Consider the following 20,111-nt stretch of genomic DNA (forward strand, 5'->3'; position numbering starts at 1 on the left):
CTAAAAACTCATGTTCTAAAATACCATATATTATATTCTGTTGTAATTCTATACGAAAGAAGAGCTTGACTGTTATTGCTGTTACCAATATATTAAGAGAATAAAGGTAAACTTTCCTGATTTCATTTGCTCTGTATCTGTGTCTAGCTGCTCTTTGAGAATCATGCATGAAACTGAGGTAAGTGACGGAAGTGACGGACAAGGTAAGCGACCCATGTTGTAGGTGACGTCAGACGCCGGAGATTTTGGCGGAGAAAAAGCAAATGGTAGCATAGAGTTTAACAAAGGTTTTTCAAGCTTCAGTATTACCAAATATACTAATCAACTGTCATATAACTAACAACATCTGTTTTATCATTTCTAACACCCTGGAGGACAACGGGAAGAGTTTAGACGCTCTCCAAGATTACATCGACCGCTGTTTTCAAGATTTAGTAATGAATAAGGCCCAGAGTGCATCTTCCCCGGCCAAAATTGAGACGCCGTCATCGAAGAGATGTCGCCCGGCAGACAACATCGCCTGCCGGCAAAGACATCGCAGACATCCTGGAGTCAATCGACAAGCGATTGTCCAGTTTCGATGCGAGGCTGTCCCTGGTGGAGATTTTACACCGGGAATTTAAATCTCTGAGAGAATCCCTGGAATTCAGCCAGCAGCAGGTGGAAACGCTTGCCGCTGAAAATGCCACACTACGGGAGTCGGTCAAATCTCTCACGATAACGTGACCCAGCTAAACATTGAAAATAAAAAAATAAAAGAGTCCGTTATCGATCTACAAGCCCGTAGCATGAGAGATAATCTTGTGTTTTCTGGTATTCCAGAAACTGCTGGAGAGGACGCAGAGGCAACGGTGAAAAGCTTCATTAAAATCCACCTGAAGCTGCCGGAGGACACCGTAAAGAACATCAACTTCGATAGAGTACATCGCTTGGGGGGCGTGTGGTCGCGGACCGGGAGACCACGGCCTATTGTGGCCAAATTCGGTCAATTCAAACAGAAGGAACAGGTGAAGAGTCGCGGCAGAGAGCTGAAAGGAATGGACTTCAGCGTGAACGACCAGTTCCCCAAAGAGATCCTGGAACGACGCAAGGTCCTGTTCCCAGTTCGACGTAGCTTCATCCAGAAAGGCTCCCGTGCTGTCATCGCCGTGGACCGGCTCTACGTGGACGGACAGCTCTACCGCGACCCCGGCACCACACCATGGTTATATTGACTGCACTCCAGATAAGAACCTGCTACACTCTTTTCTTATTCATTCACACTTTCTCTTTTAACATGGGTTTAACCTAGTAATGTCAATATGATGTCATAGCAGATATAACACCGTCACCCTCCGTCATTGCTTTAATTGGAATGTTTCCGTTTCGTTTCTTTTTTGTTGTTGTTGCTCACAGTTCATGTGGTTTCTTTCTTTCTCTTGTCTTTCACTGCTGTGGTCACCTACTTCCCCACTCACCTACAAACAACACCCTCTATTTCTCCATATTTTCACACCACGATCACGCAAACACATCAGCTCAACGGCAGCACATTCACAACAGCCTCACAGCACGCACAGACTTGCAGGACACATAAGCAAGCCACGCTTGTTCATATTAGTGAATATTCACACACATAGTCAGACTTATGGAGCCTCTCACCACACTTCTTTTTCTCTTTCTATTTACAAACAAGGGATGTTTCCACATTCTCTCCACCTGTCTAAACGAAACACCCAGCATACTTCATTAGACATACACACACAATTATGGGCATGCTGAGGTTTGTCACATGGAATGTAAATGGAGCTGGCTCCAGAGGAAAGAGGTTAAAGATATTTAACCAGCTTAAAAAACTACAGGCAGATGTTGTTTTATTACAAGAAACTCACAGACCTGTCACAGGTTTAAACGAACTTAAAACACCTGAGTTTCCTAACGTGTTTGCAGCCTGTTATAATTCTAGACAACGGGGAGTAGCAATTTTAATACATAAAAATGTTAATTTTACAGTACTCGATACAGTTATAGATCCAGAGGGTAGATTTCTAATTATTAAACTATCAATATTGAACAAAAAACTATGTATTGTAAGTATATACGGTCCAAATGTTGATGAACCCTCATTCTTCCACGGATTTTTTAGTGCACTCTCTGAACACCTTGATTGCACACTCATTCTTGGCGGTGACCTCAACCTTGGACTAAATGAAGACATGGATAGGCTCAACACAACAGGAACTCAGCGCAATTGGCAGTCCACAAATATAATCAAACAGTATATGAGCGACTTTGGTCTTTGCGATGCATGGCGCTCTCTTCACCCCACCAGTAAGGAATATACTTTTTTCTCACATGTTCATCACTCTTACTCTCGTCTGGATTATTTTTTGGTCAGCAGCTCACTGCTGTGTGACATTTCAGACACTGAGATTCATCCTATAGCTGTCAGTGATCATGCTCCTGTATCTTTAACACTAATGCACAAGAATAACACTACGCCAAGAAAAAACTGGAGATTTAATATATCACTACTTAAAGATGAAGACTTTATTAAATATTTTAAAAAGGAATGGACTTCATATTTAGACTTTAATGACACTCCCGGAATATCTGCTTCTGTTCTATGGGAAGCAGGGAAAGCTGTGATGAGAGGTAAAATAATTTCTTTCTCATCACACAAAAAGAAAGAAGAAAACAAAAATATTCAGGAATTAGAAAAAAACATCAAATCACTAGAAGAAACCTACGCGTGCGACCAAGATCAGGAAACATTGAACAAAATATGCAAAACAAAACTAGAATTAAATGAAATTATTAATAAAAAAACACAATTCCTTATACAAAGACTTCGCTTGCAGAATTTTGAACACAGTAACAAATCCGGTCGATTTCTAGCTAACCAGCTAAAAATAAATAAAGAAAAAACAACTATATGTGCTGCTAAAGATTTATCGGGGAACATAATATATGATCCTGGAAGAATAAACAACATTTTTAGGAATTTCTATGAAACTTTATACTCACCACAAATAAACCCATCTAAAAATGAAATTGATCTGTTTCTTGACAACGTAACTCTTCCAAAATTACTAGATAGTCAAGCAATGGAACTGGATTCGCCACTGACGCCAAGTGAACTCCAGGAAGCCCTGATAAGTATGCCCAATAATAAGGCTCCAGGTCCAGACGGCTTCCCTGCAGAATTCTACAAAGAATTCTGGATAATTTTGGCACCAGTATTCCACGGCATGTTGCAGGAAATCGAGGAAAATGGCAGACTACCACCAAATATGAATTCTGCCAACATTAGTCTCCTGCTAAAACCAGGCAAAGACCCTTTATTTCCCTCAAGCTATCGTCCAATTTCTCTTTTAAATGTAGACCTTAAAATAATCTGCAAAGCTCTCTCAAAGAGATTAGAGAAAATGACCCCCCTCTTAATTCATCCTGACCAAACTGGTTTCATAAAAGGTCGGCACTCCTCAACAAACACTCGTAGATTACTTAATTTAATAGACTACTCATACGATAAAAACATCGAAACCATAATATTATCTCTAGATGCAGAAAAAGCATTTGACAGAGTTAACTGGAAATTGTTATTCGCAACTTTACACAAATTTGGTTTTGGAAACTCTTTCATAAACTGGATAAGAATACTATACAATTCCCCAACAGCTCGTATCAGAACAAATGACCAGACATCCTCCAGCTTCTATCTCCTGAGGGGCACCAGACAGGGATGCCCACTCTCCCCTTCACTTTTTGCAATTTTTATCGAACCTCTAGCAGCAGCATTTAGACAGGCTACAACAATTAAGGGCATAAAATGTAAGAACATAGAACATAAAATCAGTCTCTATGCGGATGATGTGTTGCTTTTTCTGCAAAACACACAAACCAACCTCTCTGAGGTAATTACTTTAATAAACTGGTTTTCAAGAGTTTCAGATTATTCAATTAAATGGCCAAAATCTACAGTTCTCCCCATTAACTGCTCCTTCCATAATTCTTCCTCTGCCCCACTGCAATCCGGAAATATTAAATATTTAGGTATTAATGTCTCTCCTAAGCTTTCAGACTTAACTAAATTAAACCACATCCCACTTCTAAAGAAAGTAGAAGGCGATCTGACTAGATGGAAATCTTTACCCATATCACTTATGGGAAGGGTCGCCACTATAAAAATGATGATCTTGCCAAAAATAAATTACTTATTTTTGATGATCCCTAACAAACCATCACTAGATTGGTTCAGATCTCTGGATTCATATATTTCCAAATTCCTTTGGAAAGATAAACCCCCGCGTATCAGCTTAAAAACGCTACAAAGAACCAAGGATAGAGGAGGATTAGATCTGCCTAATTTTCACCAATACTTCTTAGCCAACAGGCTTCAGTTCATCTCAGAATGGTTAAAACATACCTTCTTAGTTGAGCCCTGGCTAGATGTTGAACAGGCACTATGTAAGGATCTAGAGATTTCAGACCTACCATTTATTAGCTCAAACATCAAAAGACATGAATGCTTTAAAAGTATCAACATCAGCTTTTCTCTGACAGCATGGTGGGAGTTTCTAAAAATAACGGAGTCTTCATTAATCCCATGCAAACGTACACCTATCTGGAATAACCCTGACATATTACAAAACAATAATATGATTAATTTCCCAGAATGGAGTTGTAAAGGAATTAAATACTTAGAACATATATTAGAGGGAACAGAATTTATTCCATTTGACAGACTAGTTGCACAATATGGGATCAACAAGACAAGATTTTTAGAATATCAACAAATTAAATCCATAGTAAAAAAGAAATTTAACCTCAGTCAAGTTGAATTACAAACACCACTAAGTGCGGCACATTTTCTTACTCTTAAATCCCCCAAATTATTATCTAAAATATACAGAACACTTTCTAAATTAGATGAATCAATATCCCTTCCTATTGCAAAGTGGGAAGCAGATTTATCAGTCAGCTTAGACCAAAACTTCTGGTCTCAGATTTGCTTAAAAACCTTTAAATTAATTAAAAATCCCAGTCTGCAATTAATACAATACAAAATACTACATAGAGTGCACTATACAGGTCATCGGATATTCAAGATGGGCTTTACATCTTCCAACAACTGCTCACACTGTCAAGGCAATACACCAGACAATTACATCCACGCTCTTTGGTTCTGTCCACCAGTGCAAAAGTTTTGGCGCGAGATATGTGAAGACTTATCAAAGTGTCTGAAATGTAACATTCCAACCTCCCCCTTAGTGTGTTTACTGGGCAGCTTAGATAATGTCACTTCAGAAAAGAATATAGCCCATATGATTTTCACTGCCCTATGCATAGCCAAGAAAACAGTCCTCATGAACTGGAAAAATAAAAATAATCTTAATTCTAACCAATATAGAAATTACCTATTAGATTACATTAGTCTTGATACAGCCTCTGCCACCACATCAGATCAATTGCTCTGGACTCCTTTTATCAGCTCCATCACCTAGTGGGGGTGGGGGGTCATAATTTGGTCCCACCTTCACTGTTGTGATTGGTGTGGGGGTAGGGACAGGCTTAGGGCGTCGGGGGGTTCCCCGGAGGCATCTTCCTTGGGGGGCTCAACCCGGGGTAGCGGTCATGTCCGGTTGGGGGCTCTGTTGGCTCTCAGGTGACTGTTTCCTCGCGGCTGCGTGCAGCGGGGCTAGGGGAGGGTCTGCGCTGACGGACGTGGGTTACTGACCTGGTAGCCTGGCTGGCCCTGGGTGGGTCCGGGATGGGCGTGAGGTTCTGGGGGCGCTCCGTCTCTGGGCTGGGGCCCGGGCCGGGCCTCGGGGGCTTGGATCCTGGTTGGTGTGTTGCCGGGGTTGTGGGCGGGTGGGTGCATGGGGGCCCGGCCCTGGAGCAGGGTGCCGCCGGTGCGTCGAACCACCTGGGGGGCTCTTCAACTGGTGGGGGAGATGGTCACATCTTGCAGGAGCTTTCCTCTCTTCAGGAACTCTCTCTGCAGGAGGGGGAGATACAGGAGAGGTGGAGGAAGATCTCAGCCTGGGCGTTTATTGTCTTATGTAGTCTGGAAGATGAGTGGATGGTGGGGTGGGTGCAGTTTTCTCTGTGGTGGGGTTGGGTGGACTGTCCCGGGCTGTGTGGGGCCGGGAGGCGCTGCTGCACTGGGCCCCGGTCTGGATGGACCTGGGCCCCCTTTCCCTGGCGGGTCGCGGAGTGTGGGAGTGCCTACTGGGGTCAGCGGGGGAGCTGGCCCCAGGGAGGGGTTACCTGCCCCTCCCTTCCTTCCCTCCCCATCTCCAGCTGCCTCTCTCTTCCCGCTCCACCACAACCACCCACACATGCAGGGCCTTGGAGTAGGGGTATGTCACCAGGGTGCAGAGGAGGCTACCCCCCCCCCCCCCTGTCCCCTTCTGGCTGCCTCTGCCTCAATTTTATCCCACAACTTAGACATTCACATTATTCACACTCTCATTACACATACATATAGGATCTTGGGGGTGGGCACAATCACGGAGTCCAAATTACCATCAGGGTGTACACCCCACCCCTGGCGTCGTTGCCCACCTCTCAATTTTAAATACACTTAGACATTGAGGGCTATCAGGAGGGACTATGCGCTTACCTGCTGCTCCTTGGCAGGTAGCTCCATGCCCTCCTGGGTTTTAATTGCACCTTAGAACACACATGCATCAACACTACAATGAGCGGGTGGAGGGAGGTTTGGAGTCTTCTCCCACCCCCATTCTCTGCGACCTGCTGGAGCGGGGGGGCTAGGAGGAGGAGTTGGCCGTCCGACTGCGGTCTGGAGTGTGGGGCCTCCCTGCTGCTGCGGAGTCGGGGCGGTCTGCCTCCCCCCACCGCAGGGAAAAGGGTAACACCACCTGGGTCTGGGTGCAGTTCCCCCCTCCAGGGGCAAGGGTACCTAGACCCGGTTTGTAGAGTACGCTTGGGGAGTGTGATCGTGTGTACAGTGTCTCTTTATGTCTGTCTCCACGTTGGTTGAGTGTGGAGTGAGTGCATATGAGAGCATGAGGGGGGGAATGGATGTTTGTGTCTGTGTGTGCCTGTATGTCTGTGTCTATATGTCAGGTTGGGTATCAGACGCCACCTCTCTGGGGACACCTCAGGCCCTCCAAGGTTTGGAGGCCTATCTCCACCTACCACCACTTCCCCTGCCGGTGGCGGACTCCCTCAGGTGTCGGTGCGTTGGTGGTTCTTTGTGTCCGGGGGTGGGCTTCCAGGTACACACCGGCTCACTCCTTGGCGGCCGCTTATCGGGGCCTGGAGCCTGGGGCTCGCTCGGGCCCCTTCGGGGGTGGGGTGCCCCCGGCCTCTCGGCCTGGGGCTCGGTCACTCAGGCACAGCTGGCGGCCGGCGGAGCTCACGGGCGCGTCACTGCAACTCCCCCTGGCTTCTGCTCCGCGGCTGCTGAGTGAACCCTCATCTGGGACTCTCCTCAGCTCTTACTGGAACAGTGGCGCGGCTACCCCTCTGTTGGTCTTCCATGGTTTCTTGTGTTCTGGGGGCCTCTGGATGTCTGGAGTTTTGATCTCCTCCATACCTGCTTCACACCCTGGAGGATGGGGCTGCGGCCCCCCCACACTCCTCTTGCAGATCGTTACATGGAGAAACCTTTGGAATACAAGCGCGCTGATCCACACAGGTATGCACACGGGTGTTCACTGCTCGTAGACCCAAATTACACCTTTCTTGGCTGCTACTTCGAAGCACATCTGTCCTGCGTGCTGCACAACAACATTGAATATTTAGTATTTACTGCTGTTTACACTTAGCTAGATTAATGCGATGGTGTTGTGTTTAGTATGTTGCTTTGTTTGTTTTTTTTTGGTTTTTTTGCTTGTTTTCTATTCTTCTCTCAACAGGTGATCCAGGAGATTTTTTTTTCTCCCCCCCTTTCTCACTGTCCCTCTCCCCTTCTGTTTTTCCTTTCCTTCCTCTTTCTTTCTCCCTTTCCTATCCCTCACTCATGTCTGTCCCGTCTGTAACATCTGGAAATAAAATATAATAAATAATAAAAACAAAGATCGACCAAATGGACCAATACGGCAATGCCACGATGATCCATTTGGCAAAGTAAATCCATTGGGTATCCTTGTTGGTCTTCAGACAACAATTCTGATGGCTAAAGAACCAAATGGGACAGGCGGGGGGAAAAAAAAAAAAAAAAAAAAAAAGGAGAATCATGCATGAAATGCATACAATATTTTTCGGACTACGAGGCGCACTTAAAATCCTTCTCCCAAAAATCAACAGTGTGCCTTATAATCCAGTGCGCATTATGTATGAATTCTGGTTGTGCTTACTGACCTTGCACAGATTTTATGTGGTACACGGCGCTCAAAGATCTGTCAAAAAATGTTTTAGTACAACTTTGATAAGCTACGAAGGTGCACCGCTTGATGGATTGTCTGAGCATTACGGCTACTATAGTCAGGAACATTGCGGAGTAATCTGCGTCCAAACTGCGCTTCAGGTCCCAAAGTCAAAAGAACAATGTGGCATCACTGAGAGTTAAAAACTGTCTATCAAATGATCAGTGTTGCTGCTTTACCAGGTGTAACAATTAAGATTAACAGCCAGGCATCCATGAAAACAGAATTTATTAATGTTCTGATATCAAAAGTTTTTAAGGTAGACTGTTTTCTTAGATTTGGTAAATGTTTAAATATGCAATTGTAACTCTCTGGTGCCACCTTAAAACATGTAGTCGGTAATAGGACATGATGTCGTTGGAAAACAGGAAGTAAGTCTGTGAATTAAGGAGAAGGCATGTGCAGCATGGTGGCCTTAGCCAGATAAATCCAGTGGCATCCACATACATCCTATGCATTTGGTAGCATTGTAGGTATGTATGGACTTGTTTTATATTTTATGTGCATGTATAGACCACTTTCTTTTAAGTAAGTTAATTTTTCTGTAAGTTTAATGATAAAACCAATCTTATGCAGTTTACGCTAGCAATCGCTTATGGAGCTAGTTAAAGGGGAATGACAAACGAATTGGAGGCATTCATTATAGCAAGACTTGTTAAAATCACAATTTGATGTTTGTATTTGAGTTAAAAAGGGAAGTAATTCATATGAACGTTGCATGTTGACATATTAAAAAAACTGGGTTAATATATTTTCATCATTATATATGTACATGGTGAATAAGTACAGTGATTATGCCTTGTACTGTTTGTTACAGTTTCACCTTTCCCTGTGTCAATAAACCTGTGAACTGGGAATCGTGTCATCAGAGTCTTGATGTGGGGAAGGAGTTTAGCTGACTGCCCAACCATAGCAGAGGCAGTACAATTAAACTTACCAGAGTTAGAAGTTAGAAGGAAGTTAGCTCGCTAGTTTCCATCTAAACATGATATACCATGTTTTGAAATTTGTGAAAAAATTTAAACATACAGCGCTGCTATGACTTCCAACATAAATGAAGACAGAAAAATAAACAGCAGTGACGTTTGTAGGGTTAATGAAGTTGGATTAGCTGGTATATAATGATGTGCTAAGTGCTAGCGATCACTTAGCACATCATTATATACCAGCTAGTCCAACTTCGAGACAGTTATGTTAGCATAACATTAGAACAGTTAAGCTGGATGATGAATGCTAACTTTGTTCCACTTGATAAAAATTAATGTGAGGGCTTCCGAAGGTGAGGGACAAATGCAATCGCATGGCAGGATGCTGTAAACAGACCAAACTTCTGTCAGGAGAACACCTCATATAATCCATCCACAATATGAGGCTAGTCATTAATATACTGTAATAACATGGGAATAGAGCAGCTGCGAGAGAATTCAACATTAATGAATCAATGGTACGGAAGTGGAGGAAGCAAGAAGAATGACTTGAGTAAAGTTTGACCTATCTGACTGTTTTGCTTAATGCCCCTTTTAATTTGGTGCACGTTACGTATGAAAACAGACCCGTTCATCGACAGTGTGCCTTATAGTCAGAAAAATTCTGTCATGGTGAATTGGGTTAAAGGACTCAGGTGCGAGACTCCTTGCAGAGTGACAGTGAATTTATTCACAGTGAAAAAATAAGGCAACAGTTCGAGTCTGTAATCCAAAAAGGGCAGTGCAGTGATACGGTTGCTTCTCCCCGTGGTGACAGTGCAGTGACAACCCAAAACAACTCCTTGTGCCCGCTCCTCCTTCGATCCCTGGATCCTGGAGGCAGATGAGAAAAACACACGCACGGTAACGAAAAATTTCTCTCTCCTTCACAAACTAGGTATGCTAATCGCGACTACGCTACCCGGTTTAGCTCAACGTTCCAGCGTTGGTTGTGACTCGACTGCACCGTTAAATAGGTCTGCTTCGGATTAGTAGTAGCCGGCGAAGTGATTAAGCACAGGTGCGACGATTCCAGCTCAGGATACTCCCCCCGGGTCAGCTGCCGTTCCGTGCCACGGCTTCCGGAAGTACACGTTCCAGCATACAAACACACATGCACAGGATGGAGAGGAGAGCACCACAAAGTACACACAAACACAACAAAAATTGGCAAGGCGACCGATGAGGACCGTCTAGCCGTGACAAATACGGCACATGGAAAACGCAAACCAGCGATTGTCATCTTTTAGACTGTGCTGCACACTAAATTTTAACAATGGATACACATAGAGGCTTCTTGAAAATTAAAACAAACAAGATAGAGAATTATAGATACTCTTACTGATTTTACCTTCATTTGCATATTATTCAAATCAAAACCTTCCCGAGTTTTACAGAACAATATAAAAGCATGTCATGATGAATGTGTGAATGACTCAATAACCTTTAGCTATCACTAACTTGGTATGGTTTCTTGTTTGAATAAGTGATTAAAATGCATCAAAAAGGAGAAGTAGTTTCTATAAAGACAGTATCAATTGGAGTGTATCCTGCTGACAGCTTCTTTCTATTCTGACAGGATGGTGACAAACTAATTATGTACAAATGATCAAATTAAAATCCCATTTTACCACATTCATTTTTCAGAGTGAATTTGGTGCCTTCTTCCCCATCATGTATTTCTTTGTATTCTTCTCAGGTTTCATTAAGATTATATAACATTTGGGTATGAAGATGCAAATTAGCAGTCCAAAACTGGAAGCAAGTATGGCAAAAATTTCTACAGCAACACTGAACTTCCCTGGGGAGCTGACATATGATGGGACAAATGTAATCCATACTGCACAGAATATCAGCATGCTGAAAGTGATAAACTTGGCTTCGTTGAAATTATCGGGTAGCTTTCGAGCTAAAAATGCAAAAATAAAACATAAAATAGCCAGAAGTCCTATATAACCAAGCACAGCCCAAAAGCCCACAACTGAGCCAAGAGCACACTCCAATGTGATCTTGTCTTTGATTTCCTTAAAATTCTTAAATGGAAAAGGAGGAGAAGTTGTTAACCAAATGATACATATGTTAACTTGTATAAGAGTAAATGCTGTAACACAGAGTCTCTGCTGTGTCTGCCCAAACCATTTTTTAACATTACTACCTGGACGTGTAGCTCTGAAGGCCATTAAAACAACCATAGTTTTTCCCAGAAGACAAGAGATACAGAGGACAAAGGTGATGCCAAATGCTACATGGCGGAACATGCAGGACCAATCAGAGGGCTGACCAATGAAGGTCAGAGAACACAGGAAGCACAGAATTAAGGAGAAGAGCAGCAGGAAGCTCAGTTCAGAGTTGTTTGCCCTGACAATAGGAGTTTTCCTGTACTTGAAGAAAATAAGTATCACACCAATTGTCATGCATGCCCCAAATAAAGATGCTGCAGTCAGCAGTGCACCCATAATGTCTTCATATGATAGAAACACCACTTCCTTCTTTATACAGGCATCTCTTCTTTCATTTGACCAAAACTCAGGGAGACATCTCACACAGGTGATAGAATCTGGAAATTAATATTGAAGCAGATGTTACATTTACTCAGTACAGTTTTGTATGCCTCTGCCATGATATATTCAACTGGTGCTTTAGAATTAGAAGTTGAAAAACAACATTATTACTGAATGACTGCTACACTGTTTTGTGATCATCAGAGAATATGAATGTGGTACTCTTTTCCCCAGCATTATAAAGGAGTATGCATATATATATATATATATATATATATATATATATATATATATATATATATATAGAGAGAGAGAGAGAGAGAGAGAGAGAGAGAGAGAGAGAGAGAGAGGAGGAAGAGGAGGAACCATCGTAGAAGAATAGGCCCCTACACGATATGTATGATGGCAAACAGAGGAAGTGGCTGACATCCAGAAATTCTACCAGTGCCTGGAAAAAGCTGGATTGAAAGACAGTACAGAGGCACTAACCATGGCAGCAGAGGAACAAGCTCTGAGCACAAGATCCATAGAGGCTGGGGTCTATCACACCAGGCAAGACCCCAGGTGCAAGTTGTAAAGATGCTCCTGAGACAATCCAGCACATAACAGCATGATGCATGTTGCTAGCTGGCAGGGCATACATGGAACGCAGTAACCAAGTGGCTGGCATAATATACAGAAACATCTGTGCCGAGTATGGTCTGCAAGTCCCAAGGTCAAATTGGGAGAAACCCCCTCGAGAATGACCGAGTTAAGATTCTGTGGGGCTTTTAGATACAGATGGACAAAATGGAGATGGCTAACCAACCTGACATTGTAGTGGTAGACAAGCAGAAGAAGACAGCTGTAGTCATAGACATAGCGTGCTGATAGCACTACATGTTATACACCCCCCTTGGTTGATGATGTTGTTAATTCTATGTTGTCACCTGCTCCTCTATTCTGGACACAGTGGCCCCAGTAAAGTTGAAAAGTCCCAGATCTTCATCTTAACCTTAGTTAAATGACTCTATATAAGCCTTGCGATGTGTCTTTCGTCCATCTGAGAGGAATTGTAAAAAAGACAATCTTCAAGTATCCCTTGACACTCTACGCAGGAACCGTTCTATATACCAGGACTCTGTTAAGACAGCTATAGCATTTTTCCTGTTGGATATTATTATAACTAATAGTCATAACCCCCGAATCCTGTTCAAGATCTTTAACTCTGTGATCGATCCTTGTCCTGGAATGTTGGATTTGGCCTCCCCAGCTCTCTGTGAGCAATTTTTAAATAATTTTACAAGAAAAATTGTATGGGCCTCACTTTTACACCCTTCTGTGGTGAATCCTCTTCCTACTTCAAGATTTCTGTCGACTTTTTATCAGTTTGAGCCAATCCCACTCTCCAACCTCAAGAGATTAATTGAACAGCTGAGAAGTTCAAATTCTGTACATGACATTCTCCCCTCCTGCATTATTAAGGATGGTTTTGATGTAATGGGGCCTTACATTCTATCTTTGATGGACCTATCAGTACTGGTGGGCTGTCTCCCAACTGCTTTTAAACACACAATAGTGCAACCTGTTCTAAAAAAAACCCCAGCCTTGACCACAATGAACTTGCGAACTATAGACCGATCTCCAAACTCCCGTTCTTATTTAAAGTTTTAGAGAAAATTGTCTTTTTGCAACTACAGGCCTACTTAAACACAAATATTGGTGACAAATTTCAGTCTGGTTTTAAACTACGCTACAGTACTGAAACAGCTCTGCTGAGGGTCTTCTACAATCTTCTTTTAATTACTGACTCAGGTTGCCCTGCTTTTTTAATTTTATTGGACTTGTCTTTAGCTTTTGACATGGTGGACCATAATATTCTTTTAAAGAAGCTAGAATATGCTTTAGGCATTAAGGGTTCTGCCCTTAACTGGTTTAAGGTCTTTTTCTGTGAAGATGGGATGTTATTCATCCACCATGGCTCCTCTTTGTTGTGGCCCCAGGGGTCTGTGCTGGGCTCTTTGTTGTTTTCTTTGTACCTGCTATCTCTGGGCTCTATTTTTGATATAAAATCGCTTACCACTATTATGCTGACGACATTCAAATTTATTTTCAATTGACTGATGATTTGTCATTTTCACTGGACTGCTTGTTAGATTGCATGAAAGAGGTCAAAGATTGAGTGTCAGCCAATTTTCTTATTTTGAATGAAAGGAAAACTGAGATTGTGGTGTTTGATAGTCATATCCCTCAGGACCAGTTAGCCTTTCTATTTGGGCCACTTGCCATCTTCCTCTCTGACACTGTAAGCAATCTAGGTGTTTTCCTGGACAGTTCATTTAAGCTCGATAAACAAGTGTCCCCAGTAGTCAAATCTGGCTTTTATCAATTGCGCCAAATCGCTAAAGCCAAACATTTTATACCGTGCAACAATCTTGAAAAACTTAAACACATTTTTGTGACTTCCAGATTAAACTACTGCAATTCCCTTTACTTTGGTCTTCAATCCGTACACCTTCATAGACTTCAGCTTGTTCAAAATGCTGGGGCTCGTCTCCAACCTGAACCCAAAAATTTGCTTCCATTGCTCCAGTTCTTGCTGACTTACATTGGCTACCCATCAAATATTGTATTGATTTTAAAATCTTGTTGCTTACCTTTAAAATTTTAAATAATGTTGCTCCTAGCAATCTTGCCGACCTTCTTAGCTTGTATACTCAAGCATTAAGATCATCTGGTCAACTACTCCTGGTCCAACCTAGGTCCTGCCTAAAGACCAGGGGCGATGGTGCTTTTGTCTCAGCTGCCTCTGGAATAGTCTTCCTGTTACTATTCGTGCCTTGGACTCTGTTCAATCTTTCAAAACATGGTTGAAAACGTACCTAATTAATTTGGCATTCCCCACTAGCTAATGCTCTTATCTAATCTATTTTAACCTTTTACTGCATTATTCCTGATTCTCCTAGATAATATTTTATATTTTGAATTGACCCTATCTCTGAACTGAGGCCCGATATCTATTTTATTTTGCCCACACTCCTGGTTTAATTAGTGCTTCCTGTCTGTTAGTATTAGTACTGGTGCTTGTTTTGTACTTGTTTTGTTTTGTTAATGTTTTATATCAATGATTTATTGCATTATTGTGAAGCACTTTGGTCTACCTTTGGTTTTAAATGTGCTATATAAATAAAATTGTATTGTATTGCATTGTAAGGAACATGAGAAACTGGACCAAGGTATCAGAGAAGAGCTCAAGAAGATGTGGAGGGTGAAGGTAACAGTGGTCCCAGTGGTAATCGGAGTGTTAGGTGCAGTGACTCCCAAGCTAGGTGAGTGGCTCCAGCAGATGCCAGGAACAACATCCGAGATCTCTGTCCAGAAGAGCGCAGTCCTAAGAACAGCAAAGATACTGCGCAGGACTCTCAAGCCCCACACGTCCTGTAGAGGACCCGAACTTGAAGCATAGACCACCCACAGGGGAAGGAGGTAGCACGAAGTTGGACTAGCTGGTATATAAGGTAGCACGTTTTATTACAGCTCAGTACTAAAGTGGTAATAGTAGGGTAGTAATTCAGTAGTAATTCAGCAGTTATTACTTGGAAACTGCCCTGTTAACCTACTATTACCACTCTATTACTGAGCTGTATTTCTACAGTATTACACCTAATTTTTGAGCCCTTATGATTCAATAACATAAATTCCAGCATAATATTACTTTACTGTAATCAGTGTTGCTACAATGATAATACTTTGATGTTATGTGGTTATCAATTTATAACCAAGCTGTAATAGAAAGTGCAAGGAGATATACTAATCTGTGGCAATGAGTTAAATATTTTCAAATATTTTAATCAGGCATTCTAGATGGAGGTTATCTCTGCATGAAAACATTAATCAAAATGATTAAATAGTTCTTGTATGGCCTTCCTACATATGTAGCATTGCTTTGCAACACACCAAAGTTAAAATGAAATATAACCACACCTGTAACGTTGCTGATTTCTCCCTCTGCACATCTTATACAGTCATAGCAGCAAACAGGCCTTCCTTTCTGGAGAACTTTGCGTGTTCCTGGGGGACATTTCTCACTGCAAACTGACACAGGAACCTGGATAATCAATAAATTTTAAATGTGTATAGACATAGAAAAAAATGTCTCTTTGATGTTCTTAGTCAAAAAAGCCCCTCTTAATCTTGATGCATCAAAACCAAAATAAACAAAGTATGTAAATATGTATAAAATGAAAAAAAGAACAAAAACATAAAAACAATGAAATTGTACGATAGCTTACCTGCTTTGAGTTTCTTGCCCAAATTAAATACTTGTTTTGCAGATTTAGCTGTTTTTCTTGAACTAATGATGGATTATAAAGACCAACTGTGACAAACTCCACAACGCCGTTTTCTTTTGGCTGCCAATTTATAATGTCATACTTTGCTGCTGGATCTCCATTCTCATCAAAGTGAACCTCATCTCCTTCCTTAGTTGTGAAATGGATCTTTCGTATGTGTTGCAGAACCTAAGAAATATGTTATGACTCAATTTATTGCGTGACAAAGATTTTGCACACCTACTGACTGAAAAATATACAGAAGAACTGCAAAATGAAGTTCTTGAAAATATTTTTAACTAAAATATCTTTTTAATAATGTATCTTAATGTGAACATTGTAATGTAAATTACTAAAAATCTCACCGTGAATGGATCTAGCTGCACATTTTTGTTACATGTTTTATTACAGCTGAGGATATTGTGAAGTGCATGGGCCACTGCATACACTCCTTTGTAGACATTGTTAAAGAGAGGCATGAGAGACATGTCAATGAAGCTATTTTGAACTCCAGTCATATCTTCATGTCCAGTACACTCTCTCTGAATGTCTGATGATGACTTCAACTCCTTAAACTTACAACTAAATAATGTCTCCCAGAACTCAGTGAACAGTTCATTGTTTGATGAATTCAGCGGCTTCTCATTCAGTACGAACTCTCTCAGGCCAGTGACATGTGCTTTAGGAATGGAAAGACCTATGGCACCATCCAGTATGTGATGTGTGTCCATTTCTGCAGTTCGTGAATCAAATATCCAAGTCTCACTGCCTATCCACTGATACCCAGACAAGTTATGGTATGAAAACTCTCGTAGCAGCACATGAAAATCTGCACGGGCAAGGAATGTAACAATCACCTTGGAGGTTGAAGCCTTTATAATGTCAATTATCCTTTGTATCTTGGCAGATGGATCTGTTCTAAAGAAAGATACTGAATACTCCAGACAGATGCCCAGCTGCTGTGCAGTTTCTGTGAATGTGGCCATGCCATTATTTCCATAATCACTGTTGGTTCTGATAGCTCCAACCCAAGTCCATCCAAAATACTTGACCAAATGGGCCAGGGCTCTGCTCTGGTAGTAGTCACTGGGTATTGTTCTGAGGAAGGATGGGTACTTGGTTTTGTCACTGAGACAAGCACATGTAGCAAAGTAGCTGATCTAGAATAAAAAATGAAAAACTTATAAATGAAAAAGACACAAGATGAAAAAAAAATGAAATGGTTAAAAATAAAAGATTCTGTATTACTGTAAAAATACAAAAATGACAATTCCCCTCAGTACTGAGTACATAAAATGTACCAGGCAAAGCTTTGATCTAAGAAAATAAGTATTCAAAGATTTAAAAAAAAGATTAAATATATAAAATACCCACCACTGGTATAAAAAAAGGTCCGATGACAGTAGATACTGCTCTGGTTGTAGAAGAAGAGGTCGCTCCTATAATGGCCTGCACATGTGCAGGTCTGGTACACGGTGTCTTTGACGGTACAGACACAATTTCATTACCATTAGCTAAAGCCAGGGTAACTCCTGCACTTCTGGCATCAGATCCACAATCATCATAGATTTTATAGCCCAGAGTGACTACCGGCAGTAGGTCTGTGCTGTTATTAATTTCCTCAATGGCAAAAAGCATAGCCTGGGCAAACTGCAAATCTCTGAAATTTAAACTTAATTGAGACAAACATTTAGGAATAATTAGCATTGCATTGTGTTCCTTAAAACAGACACAAATATTTATGGATTAATGTTTAAATAGAAACAAAACCATTTCGTGTGAAAAGGACTTTAAACAACTGAGAAAATCAAAATACATTTTACTCTTCTTTTGATTCCCAACAGATTCCTTAAATGTAAATGGATTTGTATCTTGTCATTTACCTGATACATTGTAGTGCCAGAGGTTTGATCATGTAGGTATCTGTTCTGTCTTTCCAGCTTGCGTGAAAAGAGAACACCCCACCCAGTATAATATCTCCATTCTTAGATAGCAGTGGTTTCTCAGGATCTCCTCTACGCCTGCACACTGTCTCCTCAGCAGAAGAGGCAGATGCCACTAACAGCAGTTGCAGAAGTGCCCATCCCTTTTCAGGCCATCTTTGTGTTGATGCCATTACTTGAGCTAAACCACTTAGTGGCATTAGAGTACTGTAATGAAGATGAAATAGTTATTCTGGTATTTATACCTTTTGGTGCAGCATAAGAAATAACTGAATAGAGAGAGTTCATTCCCAGTGTCAGCAAAATGAGGGACATGCCCAACTTTGCCATTTATTCAATTCAATTCAATTTCTTTATTGTCCCACAAGGGGAAATTAGTTTAGCAGCAGGAGGATAAAAATAAACAGAACAATACTATAAAATAATAATAACAAGAATAATGATAGAAAGTTCAAGGACAATTATTTGCCATAAAGGAGACAAGACACCGTAGGGATAAAAGAGACCTGGAGTCTTTTAGTCCTCCTCGGAGGTACTCTAAAACGGCGGCCGGAAGGCAACAACTCAAACTCACTGTGGATGGTTCACACAATTAATAATAGAATGAGCCTTTCTAAGCACATTTCTATTGTAAATGGCCAAAAGTCCATCTTGCCAGCGCCCTGAAAGTTTGCTAGCAGTTTTTACCAGAAGTCCCAACCGATTCTTATTCTTCACCGTCAGGTTACCAAACCAGGCAGCAATACAAAAAGACATCACAGATTCGATAAAACTTCTATAAAACAAGGACAACATCTCAGATGAGACATTAAAAGATCTAATTTTCCTTAAAAAGAACAGTCTTTGTTTAACTTTTTTAGTAGTGGCATCAGCATGAGATTCAAAACACAGTTTATGGTCAAGTACCACACCTAGATATTTATAACTCTCAATGATCCCAATATCGGCAGTTTTAATGATAGTGGGTGATGAGCTATAAGAGGACTTCCTAAAATCAATAATCATGTCTTTAGGTTTTGCGCAACATGATGCAAGAGATTTTTGAGTTTTCTCAACTTTTGCAACTGTTGTTGACTTAACTAAGATTTACAAGTTCTGCCAACTTGGTTCTTCTTTATAATTAAATTATAAATAAATTAGGACAGTCTTACCTCCTCAGAGTAAAACAGTGCAGGTCATCTCTCCTGGACACACACACTGGACACCATAGGCTGACACTCTACAACCTCTCTCCGCCTGAGAGAAAATGTTTGCAATAATGAAACATTTCAATATAACAGAAAAAAAAACGAGTTACGGATTGGACTCCCTGATCCTTACTGCGCATGTGCGAAGTCGGACCGTACAGATCGCGTCTACCCGTGGAATTGTACATAAAATCAATACTCCACCAACACAAAGGCTCTCAAAACAATACCATACTTTCCACAGCTTTGAAGGATGGGTCAGGTGTATCCTTCGTGGCCCACCCTATGCCAGAATTCATAGCGCGGCCCAGCTGATTCTAGTCTCCAACAATGGCGGAAGCCACTTAGTTTTAATATTACTCTTATTACCCTTTCTGGGTCACAAAGTAAACTTTTAAGATATTTTCAGGCGAGAATGTAGCTGTGTACATTTCAAATATCTGCTCAGTTTATTAAGATAACACATATTTGCAAACATGCTTCTATGTTTTCGGAGACGTCTGTTACCACCGGCTATGGTAGCTAGCTGGTATATCATTTTCAAACCCCCCACGCGGTCCTTCGCTAGCTTAAGCATGATATATAAGTCACTTAGATAACTTAAATATGTTATTGTTTGGCTTTTTTTCAGTGTTTTACTCATTCCACCCTCCTGGGTCCTGAGGAGGATGCAGCCTAGGCGCTTGTAGAAAATCCTAATAATAGATCTCGTTAGCTTACCTGCTAGGGCAAATAGTCAGCTTGTCCTGTTCAAAAAATACACTCCAACTTCAGACCAGGTAAAATCTGTAATGGTCGAAAAATTTTAATTTCCATCCAACTTTGGA

At 41.4% G+C, this 20,111-nt stretch overlaps 1 protein-coding gene and 1 long non-coding RNA gene across 2 annotated transcripts; both read right to left on the reverse strand.

Annotated features, from left to right (window-relative positions):
• Window positions 1-4,458: 4,458 nt before the first annotated feature.
• LOC145420216 (uncharacterized) lies at window positions 4,459-7,183 on the reverse strand. The gene is made up of 2 exons (XR_013901523.1): window positions 6,169-7,183; window positions 4,459-5,692 (listed from the first exon to the last, which is right to left on the reverse strand). It is a non-coding gene; the product is annotated as an uncharacterized LOC145420216 (long non-coding RNA).
• A 3,803-nt stretch (window positions 7,184-10,986) lies between these two features.
• Window positions 10,987-18,229, reverse strand: LOC113036287 (extracellular calcium-sensing receptor-like). The gene is made up of 5 exons (XM_080288705.1): window positions 17,529-18,229; window positions 16,520-17,314; window positions 16,116-16,343; window positions 15,808-15,931; window positions 10,987-11,900 (listed from the first exon to the last, which is right to left on the reverse strand). The coding sequence occupies exons 1-5, from the start codon at window positions 17,859-17,861 to the stop codon at window positions 10,987-10,989; spliced, it is 2,394 nt and encodes a 797-aa protein (XP_080144831.1). The 5' UTR covers window positions 17,862-18,229.
• Between the last annotated feature and the right edge of the window lie 1,882 nt (window positions 18,230-20,111).

The sequence above is a fragment of the Astatotilapia calliptera genome, chromosome 14, assembly GCF_964374335.1.
Source record: "Astatotilapia calliptera chromosome 14, fAstCal68.1, whole genome shotgun sequence".
Lineage (NCBI taxonomy): Eukaryota > Metazoa > Chordata > Actinopteri > Cichliformes > Cichlidae > Astatotilapia > Astatotilapia calliptera.

Excerpts from the sequence above, each read along its gene's own strand:
- LOC113036287 (XM_080288705.1), bottom strand. The coding sequence starts at position 17,861 with ATGCTAATTATTCCTAAATGTTTGTCTCAATTAAGTTTAAATTTCAGA. Across the intron at positions 16,344-16,519 it reads TGCAGCTAGATCCATTCACG|GTTCTGCAACACATACGAAA; the intron begins GTGAGATTTTTA and ends CATATTTCTTAG. Across the intron at positions 15,932-16,115 it reads GGGCAAGAAACTCAAAGCAG|GTTCCTGTGTCAGTTTGCAG; the intron begins GTAAGCTATCGT and ends TTGATTATCCAG.